Source organism: Drosophila santomea, chromosome X, assembly GCF_016746245.2.
Source record: "Drosophila santomea strain STO CAGO 1482 chromosome X, Prin_Dsan_1.1, whole genome shotgun sequence".
Taxonomy (NCBI): domain Eukaryota; kingdom Metazoa; phylum Arthropoda; class Insecta; order Diptera; family Drosophilidae; genus Drosophila; species Drosophila santomea.
The window spans coordinates 7,924,075-7,941,758 of NC_053021.2; the positions used below are offsets into that span (position 1 = coordinate 7,924,075).

Here is a 17,684-nt window from a genome sequence, read left to right on the forward strand (position 1 = left end):
AGGACCTGGGTAATCTTTTTAGTTCATCTGCCATCCAAGTCCCTTTCAATTAGATAAATTAGCTGTGGCCACAGATATCTCCGCACCTGGAAAATGGAAAATGGAAAATGGAATCCGTCGGTTCGCAATTAGCGTGGAAACCGTAATGCGGTTAGTTTTTGGGTTTTTGGGTTTTTGGTTTTTGGCTATTCGTTTTTGAAGTTTTCAGTTGGCCAGGATCAACCCCACCGGCAATTCGGAGTGGTGGTCTGAGTGGTTGCGATGGTGTAAATATTGTCGCAGCTGGCCAAAAAAGTGCTGGCTTCTGAATGGCTTCTGAAAAAATAAAGATGGCAATGACAATGAGGTAGCGGTGGTGTGGCAAATCCATTTGATTGATTGAATTTAAAGAGCAGCGACAGCCACGCGGGAAAATGGGAAAATGGGAAAGCGGAAAAGCGGGCGGGGGAAAATTACAAGACCACCGCTGTCTGATAATGATGATGATAATGACGATGACGATGGCGATGGCGATGGAGATGGAGATGATGATGATGGTGCAGTGCTGCACGATTTTTATATTGCTCTAGGGAAAACTCAAATCATTAGAGTGATTAAAGGTCGAGCTGACTTGACAAGAGTTCCTTTGACTTGACTCGGACCCTCATCAACTCGAGCTCAGCTCTCAAATCAGTCATGGGAAATTCTTGAGTTCCAAATTCTGTCAAAATGTATACAGGCAATTTTAATTCTGTTTTTTGTCGATGAAAACTATACTTGTATTTTGCGTTTACCTATCTGGTAAATTTGTTTCACACTTCTATTAAGCACACTATGTATTTTAAGCATCTTGACCCTTATCATCTTGTCCCTAAAATCAGCAGAGGATAAAGCTTTCAGCAATTTATGCAAAAATATACCAAAAACCAAAAGTCAGCTACGAAAATCTAGCCAAATTCACACTGCTAACATTTGTTCCAATTTTCGACAAAATCCAACACGTTTTTCAACATCACATTTATTTCTAAGACACGCAAAAATATTTGAAAACGATGTGAAGTCGTGAAAAGTAACACAAATTGTACATTTAATTTTAGGAAATATTCTATATTATAAACTAAAACCAAAAACTAATTTAGGACCCAAGGTTCCAGCTTAGAAAAATGAACACTTTCCCTAAACACATCATCTTGCAAAATACGTATTTAAAGCCAAGGATCTGTTTGTACATAAAACTAAGGAGAACATTTACGTTTTTTTAGGCTTAAACGAGACCTACTTATAATTGTTAAATGAATTTTCTATTAATTTGTTGTAACCCTGAGAAGCGTAGTCAACTTTTTCTAGCTAAACTTTAAGATGAAATTTAGCGATTTTACTAAAGAAAACCAAAACCAGCATCAAGTAACTATACTAAAGTATAAAAAAACTAAAAGCTAAAAAAAGTAAATCGATTACAATGTGTAATATAAGTCAGCTATGCCTAGGATTAAGTTAAATGTATATTTTTTTTTTTATATAAAAACATATACATAAATACTGAAAGTATCAAAATTAACTACAGAGAAAAGCAGCAAAAAAAAAAGAAAGAATATTTAAAACCTTGTCTTTTTTTTTTAATCAAAATGACTGCAAGCATTGTAATTGTAAATTGTCGAGCGACAAAAAAAAGGAATACACATACGAGCATTCAAATAAATAACTAAAAAAAAATGCTTCAAAATGTATGGATTAAATGGATATGGCGAAAGAGATAAGAGCGTAGAATAGTGTGTGAGGATTTGTGGATTTGTGAGTATATCTGAATGTGTGTAAAATAAGCCCAAAAGCGATCGAATAAAAATTAATTTTGTGGAAATGTGAACGCTGTTGTTGTCTTAATTCCCCGCTTGCCACTTCAATCGCTCCAATCTTAGCCCGAAAATATGCCATTAGCCGGCAAAAACGGTTGGGCCCAAAAGTAGATGACACTTGCGTGTGGATCTGTGTGGATAAGCCGGGAACCGGAGGCAATCGTATGGCCCAATTAGAGGGGAGCACCCAAAACGTATTCGCATTGGCATTCGGATTCGCATTCGCATTCAGTTGGACCGGACCGCCCGGAGGTATCACAATCACGGCCGAAATGAATAAAGTACGGGGTATGGCGAATGGGCAGGGCGTGTCGGGCTCTGTGAAGGCTTGGTAAGTGCATGTGCTTTACACTTTTTTGAAACACATATTAATGGTAATCACTACCACTTTATATTTCATTTAAATACGAGTATATCGTTTTATTAGAATTTAGTTGTAAGAGATGAGTTATGTTTGCTTCCCTCAATTTTACATTTAAATTTCTGTTTAAGTAAAGGAAGTAGCATTTTACCTCTTTTTCAGTCGAACTTTGATTAACTTTTATTTGTAATTGATGTTTCTAAATTTTTGTAAGAACTGCGGCAATTATCTCTGGTATCGACGAGTCCATAACATTCTAAAGGGGGGCAAGTATCTTGCACGAGTATCTGGCGGATAATCGGGCGTGTATCTGAATCTGGAGCTCGCAGTGCGAAATGCAAATTGTCGTGCGCATCGCTTTTGTTTTCCATAGATTTATGCACTCGGCCGATGCTGTGGCTGATTTGTGGCCAGCCGTGTGAATGGCCAGCTCATCGGAGTCGTGTGTCCCACATATATATAGTGGGCCGTGTCGGAGGGGACGGTAGTCAGTCAGCGTCCAAGATGCCATCCAATCAGTATCACCTGCTGCAGCTGCACCTGCTGCTCAGCGCCTTGCTGCTGACCTGCGGCCAAAGGACACCGGTTCGCGTTCCACCGCGGGATCTGCAGCTGCCCAACTTTGGGGGCGAGAGCTTCGAGAGATTCGACACCGGATCGGCAACGGCATCGGCATCGGCATCGGCATCGACGTCGGCATCGACGTCAAGCAGCGGAAGCAGCGAGAGCCAGGAGACCAGCGAGGAGATGCGGGAGCAACTGAAGCAGCTTCTGGGCGACCAACTGGCCACCGCCTTTGCCCCCCTGGGCACCACGCCATTCACCAGGCGACAGCCGGCCATTGCGTCACCCAGCTCGGGGGCAGCTGCTCGTTCCCAGTTCGCCAACGATCCGGATCAGGGCCAGGAAGTGGAGTCCCCGGAACAGGACAACGAGCAGGAGGAGGAGGAGGAGGAAGAGGAGGCAGAGGAGGAGGAGCCGGAACAGGAGCAGGAACAGGAGGAGGCTACTCCACCACCTCAGCCACAGCCTCCAGCTCTTTCGCAAGTGGGAGGCGCCGTGGAGGAGCCGACTGGTGGTCAGGTGGAGGAGGAGGAGCTCGAGGACTATAATGCCTGGCGCGACAATTTCTACGAACTCAACGAAGACGGAAGCTATGTCTTTGGGTGAGTTTGCAGCCGTTACCAAAAAGCAGTTACCATGACCATTAAAGTACCATCAGTCTTCTCATCCTGAACTAATTTGTAAATTGTAATGATTTGTACTAACATAATAAGTCACCCAACTCGAATTTCAGGCACTTTCGCTCGTTAACTATATATTTCATGTTTGTTTGTTAATAACCGCATTTAATTGAAACTGTCATTTGCCCAGCTACTCCATTCCGCACGGCATTCGTCGCTGGGAGAAGGGCTACTATTCGGAGGAGCAACATGGTCGGGTGGTCGAGGGCTTCTATGTGCAGCCCCGTCACGATGCCCAGGGCCTGAGGTACGAGCTTCGATGCTACACAGCCGATTCCGAGGGCTATCAGCCACTGCCAGGTAACGAAACTACACTAGTACATAGTAGATGTAGCGTATTTAACAACTATTTATTGCAGTGGAGTTTCTGAGGACGCCGCCCATCGTAGTGCGCGATGTAGTGCCGCGTGTCAATTGCTTTCGAAATGCTAAAAAATAATATGGCAGAATAAACCGGAAATGATCAGGAACCAACCACTCAACGTGTGAATTGCAAACGCACCAAGAAATTGTAGTTCTCAAATAACACACAACTTAATTAACTGAAGAAAGTAGCAGTGTTAATTTATCGACTGTTTCCATTTTTTTGTGCACGAATGTAAATATATATGTCTGGAAAATCGCTGCAGCGTGTGATTAATTTCGAACTAAGCTAGTAAGACTACTAGCCACACAAAATGGCTATTTAGTTGCTAGGAATCAAAACACAAGTTGCGCACATAAATTTCAAATTATTAAGCTATAAGCCGCATAAATGGCATGAAGTTTATTTGCCTGAAATTAGGAGCATTCGACCGTATTTTGGCACACTTTATGGCCAAATTCCTTTAAGCCAAAAACAGGAAACCGTGCACCATAAAGAACTTGAGCGCATAAGAAGCATAACAAGCGCTTAACCATCTTCGCGGGGCTTACCCGTACAGTCATCACTTCCTTGTTTGCTTTTGGCGCCGCTTTTGTTTTTTTTTTGTGTTTCATTCATTTTGTTCGCTTTATTTTCGCCACTGTTTCTCAGTTTTTGGTTCTCAGTTCTCGGTTTCAAGTTTAATTCAAATGGCATTTCGAAATACTTTTTATTTGTTTTTATTGTCTTTTATTTTCGCTCGACTCCTTCTCGGTGCTCTTATTCTCTCTACTACAGAGAGAGAAAATGTTGAGCGGGCTTGATAATATTTATTTGTATCTACCAATTTTACAGCTCCATTAAAACAGCAATTTAATATATAGATATTAGCAAAAGATAAATATAAATATAGTATAGTTACTTCATCGTAGAGGATTTTAATACAAATTCGAACTTTTGAGTAAACTAAGTCGCAGCTTTTCCTATCACCTGCCTTTCTAACACTCCCATTTTCGGTCTACCCCACATTTTCTCGCTGTGTACGCAACCCACCATGGGCAAACGAGATTTGTAGCTATGTGTGGGCTTGGCGTGGCTTTTGCGGCGTCCCTGACGTGGAGCGGTATTCCCACAGTTTTCAATTTTTGGCGATTTGTTGCGGCACTTAACGGTTGTTTGTTAGCTGTCATTGTTGTTGCTGATGAAGCGCCTTTTGTCTCAACTTCCCGCCGTATCTCCTGCTCTTTCGCCAGCCCTCTGCCCACCGGTACAGGTCGACCTCGCCAAATGGATTCTTCTATTGCATGTTATCTATTCAGCTATTGGGAAAAACCGCTTTTTGTATGAGAAAAATTGCCAAAAATCGTGCAAATATGTAGTGCCATACCTCGTTGAGTTCGTAATTAAATTTCCAATCGAACTGTGTTTTCAAAAAAAAATTCTATGTCGTTCCAATTTTTTGCAAATTTTGATGATGGTACCCCTTACAAAAAATGCGAAAAAATGGCCAAAAATTATTTTAACGCAGTCGGTCAAAAAGTGATTTGGTTGATTAGTATTGGTAATTAGGAGTACAAAACTGTAATTTTTTTCGCTTTGTGACCATTTTTAGTCAAGTTATACCGAAAATACCAATCGTAAATATTGAATTTTTGGCGAAAATCGTTTTTCTGTTTTTCGGGATAAAAAATGATCAGAATTTTTATCACAGCATTCGAAATAGTGGTCCAAATATGGAATGCCATACCTCGTTGAGTTTGTAATTAAATTTCCAATCGAACTGTGTTTTCAAAAAAAAATTCTATGTCGTTCCAATTTTTTGCAAATTTTGATGATGGTACCCCTTACAAAAAATGCGAAAAAATGGCCAAAAATTATTTTAACAGAGTCGATCAAAAAGTGATTTGGTTGGTTAGTATTGGTAATTAGGAGTACAAAACTGTAATTCTTTTCGATTTCTGACCATTTTCAGCCAAGTTATAACGAAAATGCCTATCGTAAATATTGAATTTTTGGCGAAAATCGTTTTTCTGTTTTTCGGGATAAAAAATTATCAGAATTTTTATCACAGCATTCGAAATAGTGGTCCAAATATGGAATGCCATACCTCGTTGAGTTTGTAATTAAATTTCCAATCGAACTGTGTTTTCAAAAAAAAATTCTATGTCGTTCCAATTTTTTGCAAATTTTGATGATGGTACCCCTTACAAAAAATGCGAAAAAATGGCCAAAAATTATTTTAACAGAGTCGATCAAAAAGTGATTTGGTTGGTTAGTATTGGTAATTAGGAGTACAAAACTGTAATTCTTTTCGCTTTGTGACCATTTTTAGTCAAGTTATACCGAAAATACCAATCGTAAATATTGAAATTTTAACAAAAATCGTTTTTCTGTTTTTTTGCGAATATTATTATCAGTATTTTTATCACAGCATTCGAAATAGTGGTCCAAATATGGAATGTCATATCTCGTTGAGCTCGTAATTAAATTTCTAATGAAAACACAGTCCGTCAAAAAGTGATTTGGTTGGTTAGTATTGGTAATTAGGAGTACAAAACTGTAATTCTTTTCGATTTCTGACCATTTTCAGCCAAGAAATACCGAAAATGCCAATCGTAAATATTGAAATTTTGGCGAAAATCGTTTTCACTGAAGGCGTTGTTCCTGTTAGGGAGGTCTGCCTGTGTAAGCTGTGATGGTTTCTCCTGTGTTTTTATTTTCGCGACTATCCCAAGACGGACGCGCAAATTCTGGGCAAATTGTTTGGGCCAAGTCGCCAGAAGGGGTTGCCCGCATTCAGGTCCACGTCCACGTCCACATCCGCATCCACATCCGCATCCGCACACAGCGTATCCCCAACCGAATCTGGTGCCACATCCGCGGGTCCCCAAAGTTTGCTTGACTCTGGCTTAAATACGAATTTGCCTAAATCAACAAACGGCGAGAACAGAACATTTTGTGTGTCTTCTTTGCATTTGAAAAGTAAAAAGTAACAAGATTTCATTGTGGCTCATATTGTCCCGTCTATTTGCATATCTTGCGCGTGGCTTTATAGCGCTATATACGGGCGTAAATAGATATATATACATATATATGTATGTATATACCGACCTTTAGTATTATATAGTCAAGCCACAAATGTAAAGAAAAAACAAGAACAGGTTCATTTAGCTCACGTTTTGGACTTTCAGCGATTGATCGCGATTTTTATTGTGGTTTCTATTTCTTTTTCTATTTTTGTTGCTGTTTTTGTTTCTGTTTCTGTTTGCTGTCATTTGCATAAGTCAACCACGAGTGAAAAAAGACAATTTCTAAACAAATAAATACTACTAAGTGCTATGCGGTCTTAATGTTGTTATATCGTTTGTAAATACAAACAGTTGGATATGTTAATTTCTAAGCCAGTTTTAAACACCATATTTATATAGGTTATGCAAACAACTGTGTATTTTGTATTTCCCATAAATGAATGTCTAAGAAATAGGTCATCAAAGTTGCAATAAATCATGGCAAAGAAATTTTCGAATCCATATTCCAAACATTTTTCAGGGAAAGCCACACAGAAAAATGTCATTTTGGTCAACTGAAAATCATGAAGTAATCAACTTAAAGCGAAACTTTGTCGGCCAAAACTTTTGCAGATACCACGATACTCACAATCAGATACACAGATAAATGGGCTCCAGCTACAAACTTGGCAATAATTGAGCAATTTACACCACAACAAGGACAGTGGACAGTGGACAGTGGACAGTGGGAAAGTGGGTGGATTTTTTGGGTGGATTTTCTTCATTTCATTTCGTTTCAGTTTTTGCGTGTCTTTTGGGTGTCTAGAAGGTCAGTTTGCAAGACGAATCGGGGAAAGTTTGCCCCGGAGCATCAAACAGTGCTGGAATGTGATAAAAATGCCGAGATTATGTAACCGAAATACTTTTAAATCGAAATCGAGCAATATAAATTCATGGCTTAGACACTTGAAAATGCCAACGTTGGGGTGGCCCATGGCTATAAGAAATGTTGGGGCAATTGGGTGGCTTTTGCCCACTGGGAAATGGCAAATGGGAAATGGGAAATGAAATATCGTGAACACATGCCGAAAGAGAGGGCAACAGGCAAACAGACAAAGGGACAGAGATAGAGATAGAGATAGAGAATGGAGCATGGAGCTGAGTTTGCCATTTTTCGGTTTGGCTCTAAACAATATTTTATACTTACGAGCATTTTATACTGGCCGAAGATATTTATTAGTTTGTTGTGTGCATCGCTCCCAAATTCAACTGCACATTCGAAACTCCTTTTTACGATGCCTTTCGGCATTTACATGCGAAATATCTTAAGTCCCTGCCATTAAAACTCAAACGAATTGCGATAAGATCGTCATCGGCATCGGCGTCCGTTAGTCGCCACCTTAATACCTTGATAGTCTGCGTTGTTGTCAGAAATGAGTAAAAAAGTAAAACAAAAAAAAAAAACGAAAAGTGGGGGAAGTGTTTCCTCGTAAATTCTTACATTTATTAATTACGCACGCAGTTTGACGGACTCTCGAGAGTTTAATCAGCCAAATTGATGATGGTGTTAACCCTTGAGTGTCTGCTGTGCTTTTTGCGAAACAGAAATCTTACTTAATCCCATATATGAAGTGCCAACGATCGATCAAAGGTTTGTGTATCGCAGGTATTTGCATTATAAGATTGATCATTAATTATGCCGAAATTGAGCAACATATTCATTTTGTTTCATTTATCAATTAAGAGTGTCACTTCGCTCAACATTAATCACTTCAAGCAAACAAAATCGGCGCGATTGGATATATTATTTGATTTTTGTGTTGTTTGTTACTTTTCATAATAAATAAATAGAATATATGGAAAGCTTAGCACATACTAGGCACTATTAAACAATCTTGCTCATATCCCTGTCAAATTAATGTCATCACCAACAAAAGTCGAGTAAGACATAAATATGCAACCCAGCGGATGCGATGGATACCAGCTGAAGTCTAAAGTCAGGAATCTGATGTCTGGCATTTATCACACACTCGTGTCCACATGGGTTAAGCAATTAGGGGCAGCTGGAGACGCCCACACTGGGCAGCCAAATCGATGGCCAAAAGGAGGCTTGAATCTGAATCGGAATCGGGAAGGGGAAGGGGAAGGGGAAGGAAAGATGGGCCAAGTCGATAGCAATGTGGGACGATGACGCGACTGGTCAATGAACCATGTCGATGGCAGTCAGTTGGGGATCGGAATCAGCATCGGAATCGGAATTGGAACCGGGATCGGTATGAGTCGTCCTGCATCTGGGCCTGACACACCATATGGGCTCGGGGACTCGGTCGGCGCAACAAACAAATAATCAAACAAACAAACACAAAAACAAAAACAAAGTGAACGGAGTAAACGGAGTAAACAGGCCAAAGGATCTGACGCGTCGGCCCAAAAACGCTGTCAAAATCACAAAAGCCAGCGTGATGACGCCTCACAAATAACCGAAAAGCCCCACAAAAGACTCGTTCTCAGGAAGGGGGAATGGAGTCAGAGATTGGTGGTCAGAGATGGCTGTTTCTCGGGGGGAATTAGGAGCCGCCTTTAAAGGGTTAACCACAGAGCCAGAACAAATGCCAGTGTAATTATTATGAATGAATTTTCTGTATTTTCTGTACTGCCTTTGTGTGTTGTGGCCATATTTTAGGATAGGTATGCATTTTCTCAATTAAGCTAGAATTTAGCTAATTTTAACTGAGAAGCAAATGGTAACTTAAAGCTTTAATATACAGTATATGCTAGAATAAGGACTATATTAATGCTGATTGATTTTAATAAACACTTAATATAATATTGAAATGAAAAACAGCCAAATCAGGCAGCTCTGATTGCGAGATTGCGAGATGGTGAGATTGTGAAGAGCAGTCTGATAAGGAAGAAACATAAAGAAGTGTGGGAGTTGGCCACCAAAGCCAAATCATCATTGGCATTGACGTTTTGGCCAACAGAGGGCTTTATTATACTTCAGAACCAGCCTGTTGTGTTGGCCTTTCTTCATTTGTCTTGCCACTTTCTTGTTCCTGCTTTTCGCACGGACATTTTTCATCTTTAGTGCCGAAAGACTTCACTCGAGTGGTCTGCTTCTTTTTCGCTGAATGTTTGGGTATATAAAAGCCAGCGAATCGGCCCAATGCCACACAATCAATTATCGAGCATTCTGAGTGCAACATGTTTCCCCCACATTTGAAGCAGTTATATGCCAGTTCACTGATGGTTAGCCTGGCCATCCTGCTGCTCCTGCAGCCCGTGGATGCACGTTGGACTCGCAGACCCAGGCGCACCACCACGCCCAGGAGCAGCACCACCGGCAGAACCACCGCCAGTCCGGATCGCCACCAGCATGTGCACCACTGGCCGCCACTGGTGGCACCACCTCAACCACAGCCACAACCACAGCCACAACAAGTAGTTGTGGTGCAGCCACCCACTCACACTAGTGAGACTAGTCCGCGTCTCATCGATAGCTTCGATTCGAGATCACTGGATGGGCAGTACGAGTTCAGGTGAGTTAGAATAGAATATAATATATGTTATTTAAAGTATATTCATGTCGCGCAGATATCAGCTGGATAATGGCAACACACGATATGAGCGCGCCTACTGGCTGCCCGTGGGCAAGGATGTCGTTCTGGCCAAGAAGGGTTACTACTCGGTGCCACTGCCCAATGACAAGTACTCCACGGTGTTCTACACCGCCGATCATCGTGGCTACCACGTGGACAGGCGTGAGTTCACCCCACCCCATGTCCATTCACATGCGAAACCGCTAATGAATTTATCCAAAACGCAGAGACATTATCCGCAGAGCAGCCGCTGTTGCCGCGCAGCTTAGAAGTGCCCGGCGTGGAGAGGGTTGTGGACTCCGGAATAGCCACGGTTACGGGTATGGGTATGGGTACGGGTACGGATTCGGGTACGGGGACTAAGCGAAATTCAATAAGCGACCCGGAGCGTAACGAGCTGCCTGTGGAAGTGGATGCGGATGCGGATGAGGACGTAGATGAGGATGTGGATGTGGATGTGGATGTGGACGCAAGTGACGCTGCCACCGAGCTGGTTCCTAACGTAAGTGCCATCGGGGTTTAGCTTTCCTCGAGGATTCGGTGCCCCCGTCATATGAGTACACCCAAAGAAAATTATTTAACTGGGAATTGCTAACGCATAAATATTATATGTTTAAAGGAATTGCTTAAATGAATACTTTGAAACTAACTTTAAATTTTAGACATTTTTCTAGCAACAGTTTCATAACTTTTTTCATAATAATTTCAAATGTTAGTAACCTTCAACAATTACTTGCTTTGATCTTATGTAACTTATGAACTTGTGATGTGATATTTGATTCAATTTTCCACTGTGCATTTGCCCCTTTTACTGCAGGCTGTAAAGCAAGTCGAAACCGAAACCGAACCATCAACTTTGGCCAACGACATTTTGGCAACTGAAACACCAGCCGACAGCCACGATGATGATCACGATGACGATGGCGATGGTGATGAGGATGAGGATGTTGATGATGATGAAGGCGCCTCAAACTGAAAGCCCGAACATTAGAGGACATTTCGGCATACAGGAGGATGGAGATGGAGATTGGGATTGGGATGGAGATGGAGACTGGCAGGGGAACTGGCACACACTTGGCTGACTCGCAGCTCGCTCTACTTGCTGCAAATCAAATTGAAAACAATTGTTGCAGTCACCAGTCCGACACAGTTGAGTTGGCCAGCAGTCACCATGTATCCCATGGAGCAGGAGCAGTAGGAGTGGAGCAGTAGGAGCAGTAGGAGCAGGAGCAGTCAAGTCGACTCCACTTAACTCCATCTTCATCTTCATCTTCAACTTGGAATTCTGGGGGAATGTGTCTCAATTGCTCGCTTGACAGCTCCTTTTAGGTCGCTTTCTTTGTTTTCCCGTTTGCCGCTCTCTATGTGTGAGATGATATATTTTTTTTTCAATATTTAATATAAATAAATAATAAATGTAGGATATACACTCCGAGTGGCTTTTAACTTATGCTTGCTAATAACTTAAAGAGGCGTTGTGCGATTATTTTAATGGGCAGCTATTGAAGGAATTAATATATTTAATTTAAATAGATGACTAAGTATATTACGCAGCCATTAAGCTGTTTTCCTTAACATGCTCAATATCTTATGCTTTAAAAGTGTAAATGACCCATAAAAGGTTATCAACTTGCTGGTGTATTGCTACGAAATTACATCGTGTTCAGAGAGAGACAGAAAACGAGGTCCATTGAAGCAATTTCAAATAGTTTAGAGGTGTCGTAGCCCATTTCAATGGCCCCAAAGGGCCAAAGACCAAAGGCACCGTGTGTGTGTGTGTGTGTGTGTGTGTGTGTGTGTGTGTGTGATGGCCAAAAGATGAGACATTATGAGGCTGAGGCTGAGGCACAAACACATTCGAGCCTCGATTTCCCAGCTGCCGACTAGTCACTCTTTTGTGGTGCCTTTTTGCTGCGCTGCTTTCAATTTAAAATGGTTTCTGGAAAAATGGGAAAAGTGGAAAAACGCCCCCCGAATTGGTGAAAAGACGTAGTGATGGCCGTAGATTTGTTGGCGGCAAATCGGTGAGCATTCATAAAACTTCTCCATCTCTGGCACAGCCATTACCCGCCGCCAACTGCATGTTCATGTTCATGAGTCCTGTAAGACTCGACTTCGCTTTCTCTCACCCACAACCAGGTGCACATATGCTCGTAAAATGCACAGTACACTGCAAGAAAATCGGCAAATGCCGAAGATATACAAATCACAAAAGTTACAGTTTCACTTATTATGTGCATATATGCGTACATATATTTTCGTACTGCGCCTTGAGTACATTTAAATGGAATATTTCCTCGGGGAAATTCATATTTTCGTTGAGTGTCAAGTGAATCGGGCAGAGTTCTGTGGCAGGATAACTGCAGCTATTCATTTCGCTACTAATCCAATGCGGGCCCGGGATTCGGGTTGGTCCTTTTAGCCGCTCCTTTAGCTCAACCTCCATCGTCCTGTCCTTGGTCCGTTTTGTATTTACGATTCAGCCATGCCCACGTAATGAATGGCAGGACCTCCGGCTCCTCGGGCGTGTGAATGAATTGAGTGTGCAAATGGCTGAATGAATGAATGGATGAACCAATGCGAATGCGAATGCGAATACGAATGCGAATGCGGGCGGGATATGTTTTCTTTTTGTGATTTTTTTTTTTGTATTTTTTTTGTGGCCTGATTGGGCGGCGGATCGATGGGCAGCGTGAGTCACGGCGCCATCTCTGGGCATAAGGCATAACCTTGGCTGCAATCCACCCAAACCCAAACCCAAGCCCACTCCAAATCCCATTCCCATTTGCCATTCCCTATCCCATTCCCGATCCCATTTCGCCCAGTTCCTTTCTTAATTTTATGTGCGTCGCCTGCATCAAAGTTTACACATTTACCACACTCTTTCTCTCTGCCACGTGAAGCTCCATAAAAGCAGCGGCATTGGGAATGAAGATTGAATGGACTTGGCACTGGATTCGCAGCTCATCCCGCCCAAGAACTGTCCCAGAACAGAAGCACAGAAGCACATTAGCATTTTGCAGACAGGATTCGCCCAACATGATGGATTACGCCCCAAAAATATCACAATTTTGTTAATGCGAATTCTCTGGACGCACAGAGAAAAAATGATGTTCTCAGAAGAAGAGTTGTCAAAGGTAATTAGATTTCTTTAAACAGCCGCAAATTGGTTGTTATAAATGATGAACGCATTTTTGTTTCCGGTGCACAAATAGAAAGGACGCACTTGTGGCTATTTATATCATCGATGACCCTTGTAGCGGATTAAATATATGTAAATATTCACACGCACCCTTAACCCTTAACTCCATCATTTTCCCATTTGGCCAAATTAATTTATCTTCATGAGTACTCTCCACACGGCAAAAAAAAAACACAAAACACAAAAAAACAACAACCAAAATAAAAAGCAAGTAGGGATTGGGAAAACAAAACTCATAGAGGTCCTCCAGGGACCTGACCCATGTCCAAAACGAGTCCGGCCGCCGTATTGTAAATAAATAAATAGGAAAATAAATAAATAAATTGAGTAATGGCCATAATTGACGTGTCGCATGAAAAATTCAAAGCGCCAACACACAAATTGAATGAGAATGCGAATGCGAATGCGAATGCCCAGCCATTGAACTTCAGCCCTCAACAGTTCCAGTTCCAGATTCCGTTTCAATCTCATCTTGGCCAAGTCGAAAAGCCAGGCCAAAACGAAGCCAAAAGCCGTACAGAAACTGCGTGTGTGAGTGACTGCGGCATTTTCCAGATTTATATCGGGGTTATCAAACCTCCAAGCACAATGAGACCACACTCGCACACACATAGTGCACACACACACGAAATGCCAAAATAAAATAAAATAAAATAAAAAAAACAAACAATAAAGGAAAGAAATCAAATGGAGTTTGGCTCTAAAAAACGGCTAAGATATTTGTTGGTTTTTAGTAAACGAGGCACATACCACCGAATCACGACGACTGCGAAGGGCGGGAAGGTGAGGGGGGGGCGGAGTCAACGGATAATATCTGAGGTTGTTCGGCAAACATTCTACATAGGAACATTCTCAGACAGTGGGTTTAAATATTTAATGCCACATACCTCATACAACTAGGAAATGAAATGGTTTCAAGAACTGCCAACTAATCGTTATTTCAAAAAAGATAAAAGAGTAAAGCGAATCATATTGCATATGGCAATATTTGTAAAACCTTTCCTTATACTTTTATCCTTTTATTTTTTTTAATTACTTAGTCTCACTTATTTTTCCCACTGTACCGAAAGCACTGAACTCTCTACACCCCCAATCAAGTATTTCTATTTATGCAGTCACTTAGGTATTTCGTATTCCAGTTTATCAAAAACAAGACTCCATCTAATCTTGAGATTAATAATGCGGCTCTGCGTAAATTTCAATTGTGCCCACAGGCACACACACACACACACACATACACACACACATACACATAGTGTCCGCAAAAATGTAGATTTAATGGGGGGACCTCAGCTGCAACTTCGACCACGGTCAGCAAATTGCGGCAGGAAGTCGGGCAAGTGGGTTAAAAAGGGAGCTAAAAGGGGGCCACAGAATGTGGCATGGCCCCTTTTTATGGTTAGAATTTTATTGACTCGGATTAGTCGAGAGTCCGCATCTCGCATTTCGCATGTCGCATCCGTAAGATACACATTAGGTGGATAAAGTGACCTGCTGCACGATTGCAACGTTTCGACCAGATTCTCTCTGCCATATTTTCGGTAATTGAGAATTGTGAATTTCGGCCCGGCTTAGCCGCTTAATAAATTTATGCAAGCCGAGTTAGAGAGCTACAAATGTATCTGTGGCAGCTCTCTCCATCCTCCATCCACCGGGAGAATGGAGTTCCAGCTGTTGGGCAGGATGGTTGTGTGGAATTATGTTGCATTTGCATGTAATACTAATGAAACGAACTACAGAGACCATTTAAGTCTGCTGCAAATGAAGTATCAATGGATAATAGACCAAGAACATTACATTTCTAATTAGATTTTCTTTCTGTGTATCTGCAGCAAGTTTCGTTGTTAGCACGCCCCTGTTCCCTATTCCCGGTATTTGTTTATCATTGCCGTTTTTTATTTTGCACAGGCACTCAGCTTGCGGATTTTATAATTTATGCAAGACACCAAACAAACTCAGCTTAAGTCTTACAAATTGTTTTGAGATGCTCGGCATATCACATAAAAAAGCCCTCTGCTGGAAAGCAGCAGAAATCTGTATCTGAGTTTTGAAGAGCACCGCAAAAATACAAAAATACAAAAAAAAAACATGAGAAATAAAACAGAAAAAAAAATAAAAAAGGGGAGAGGGGAGAGGGCGGGACGTGATTTGATGGGAATTATTCCATTGCCGGCAACAGGCAGCAGACTCAAAGCCGCAAAAAAGTGGGCAAAGTGGGCAAAGTGCTCCAGACCAGACCAGACCAAAAGGTAGCTATTCCCGAGGAGTCCCAACTTTTTTTTTTGGGGGCCATGTAGGCAGAAGGGCGGAGGGCGGAAGGAGGGTACACAGCAAGTTGTATCTCGGAGATGTCATGTCACGTAGCAGGCAGCGCTACATGGACCATTCATACAAATTTTGTTTTATAAGCCACTTTTATACGTTATTTGTGTGTAACTTGGTCCGATTCCGACGCTTCAGACGGTTCAGGCGCAACTCCAACCCCTTGTCATTATCTCCATCTCCATCTGTAGCTGTAGCTGTATCTGTATCTGTATCTTTAGCTGTAGCTGTATATGTAGCTGTATCTTTAGCTGTAGCTGTAGCTGTATCTGTATCTGTTTCTTAGCTGGGCTTACTTTTTTGGACCATTTCATTGCCGCAGCTGTAGATTCACTTGCGAGCAATTGCCGTGTTACAGTGGTTTGAGCCCATGAAGTTTGCCAGAAGTTGGTGAAAAGTATTTGTGTTTCTCATACAAGCAATGCAGAAATAGCTAAAGTTACTCTGGATCCTCTGACTACTTAATAATTCTTGCAATCTGTCCAAGTTATAAGCTATTGTATATATTAACTTAACTACTTAACTATTATCAAGTGTTTATTTCTATTACCACCACTATATTATATCGGGTGGTGTGTTTATTCCAACACCAGTACTATATTATATCATTATTATAGTAGTGTGTTTATTCCAACACCAGTTCTTTATTATATCGGGTGGTGTGTTTATTCCAATACGAGTACTCTATTACATCGAGTGTTTTTTTCCAGAAAGTACATAAATTTATATAGATATTTCTATCTTTTTTCAGTTTGGCCCACGGTGGCACAAGTTCGTTGCGTGCTGAAAGCTGCGGCACGTCGTCAACAGAATGTCGAGGGTCCCCACTACGCGACACCTACGGAGTAAGACAAACCGGGCAGCGCCTCCTGCTGCTCCGTGTGTCCATGGATGTTGCTGCTGCTGCTGCTGCTGCGGATGCATCCTGCCCCCAAAAAATAACCAACGCACGGTAATGACAAACAGCGTTGTTGTCCCAACCGTTTAGCATCACAGACAGCTACACTCGCAAAAACAATGCCATCCAGTTGAACCGAATTATTCTACATGCCATGTCATTTCCATAGGAGTTAAAAGGAGTTAAGTAAATGCAATTAATTATATAGCTATATAGTTATTTTTTTCTGTGCAGCGACAACGCTACCAGGAATCGCTTCCTGTCACGACTGCACACCAGCCAGATCTTCCTTCTTCTGCTGTGGATTCCTTTTTGGATGCCGGCTTTGTCATCGACAGACAAAACAAATGACCTTGCTGATGAGGCACCTCCACTTTGAGCCACTGCTCCTTTTGCAGCTACACCGTGGAAAAAATCTGCACTCTAGCTATGCAAATGGGAAATGGAAATGGGCTTCAAACTTGTATAAATATTCGCAGAATTCGTACTCTGACGCTTGATAAGCAAAATGTATTCTGATGATTATGAAAAAATGCATGGAAAAGTGAAACATTTTGTTTGCTCTGTTTCGATGGGCGCAACAAGTTTGGCAAACATTCTTGCACTTTTGTATTTTAATTTCTGCTGCCGAGCAGCGCCTTTTGTTCGCCTGGCCAGAATGTGAAATGAATGCTTTGTCACAGCCAGAGATAAAATACGTTTATAAATAAATCAGTTTTGGGGCCAGGATGAAGGAAGTGCCTGGCGTTGCTGTTGTTTCTGTTGCCACTTTGGCGCCACACTGGCAGAGTGGCAAACTGACACAGTGGCAAACTGACAAACTGACAGAGTGACAAGCCAACAAACTGACAAACTGACAAACTGACACAGTGACT

General features: G+C 41.7%; 4 protein-coding genes across 5 annotated transcripts in view; 3 read left to right on the forward strand and 1 right to left on the reverse strand.

Moving 5' to 3' along the window:
* LOC120455557 (neuropilin and tolloid-like protein 2) overlaps positions 1-2,519 on the forward strand; it is an 87,858-nt gene extending 85,339 nt beyond the window's left edge. Inside the window, exon 13 of one of the 2 annotated variants that reach the window (XM_039641908.2) lies at positions 2,408-2,519. In XM_039641908.2, coding sequence (XP_039497842.1) covers positions 2,408-2,453 — 46 coding nt within the window. In that variant the 3' untranslated portion in view covers positions 2,454-2,519. Of the gene's footprint in view, positions 1-2,336; positions 2,386-2,407 lie in introns of those variants that run through there. The other variant, XM_039641911.1, reaches the window with a different exon arrangement.
* Positions 2,520-2,583: 64 nt separating this feature from the next.
* Positions 2,584-4,024, forward strand: LOC120455559. Its single transcript, XM_039641913.2, has 3 exons — positions 2,584-3,359; positions 3,568-3,737; positions 3,797-4,024. The coding sequence occupies exons 1-3, from the start codon at positions 2,584-2,586 to the stop codon at positions 3,874-3,876; spliced, it is 1,026 nt and encodes a 341-aa protein (XP_039497847.1). The 3' UTR covers positions 3,877-4,024.
* A 629-nt stretch (positions 4,025-4,653) lies between these two features.
* Positions 4,654-4,970, reverse strand: LOC120455647. The gene is given in 2 exon segments (XM_039642038.1): positions 4,654-4,746; positions 4,803-4,970. Coding segments are annotated over 2 exon segments (261 nt in total).
* Positions 4,971-9,992: 5,022 nt separating this feature from the next.
* Positions 9,993-11,644, forward strand: LOC120456645. The gene is made up of 4 exons (XM_039643570.1): positions 9,993-10,327; positions 10,383-10,549; positions 10,615-10,889; positions 11,205-11,644. Exons 1-4 carry the CDS (start codon positions 9,993-9,995, stop codon positions 11,361-11,363), a joined length of 936 nt encoding a protein of 311 aa, XP_039499504.1. The 3' UTR covers positions 11,364-11,644.
* The last annotated feature ends 6,040 nt before the right edge of the window (positions 11,645-17,684 follow it).

What these genes read in the sequence shown, in the direction of transcription:
- LOC120455559 (XM_039641913.2), top strand. Translation starts at nt 2,584, where the DNA reads ATGCTGTGGCTGATTTGTGGCCAGCCGTGTGAATGGCCAGCTCATCGG. An exon ending in GACGGAAGCTATGTCTTTGG is followed by an intron (nt 3,360 to 3,567) that starts GTGAGTTTGCAG and finishes TCATTTGCCCAG; the next exon opens with CTACTCCATTCCGCACGGCA. An exon ending in GGGCTATCAGCCACTGCCAG is followed by an intron (nt 3,738 to 3,796) that starts GTAACGAAACTA and finishes TATTTATTGCAG; the next exon opens with TGGAGTTTCTGAGGACGCCG.
- LOC120456645 (XM_039643570.1), top strand. Translation starts at nt 9,993, where the DNA reads ATGTTTCCCCCACATTTGAAGCAGTTATATGCCAGTTCACTGATGGTT. An exon ending in GATGGGCAGTACGAGTTCAG is followed by an intron (nt 10,328 to 10,382) that starts GTGAGTTAGAAT and finishes CATGTCGCGCAG; the next exon opens with ATATCAGCTGGATAATGGCA. An exon ending in TGGCTACCACGTGGACAGGC is followed by an intron (nt 10,550 to 10,614) that starts GTGAGTTCACCC and finishes TCCAAAACGCAG; the next exon opens with AGACATTATCCGCAGAGCAG.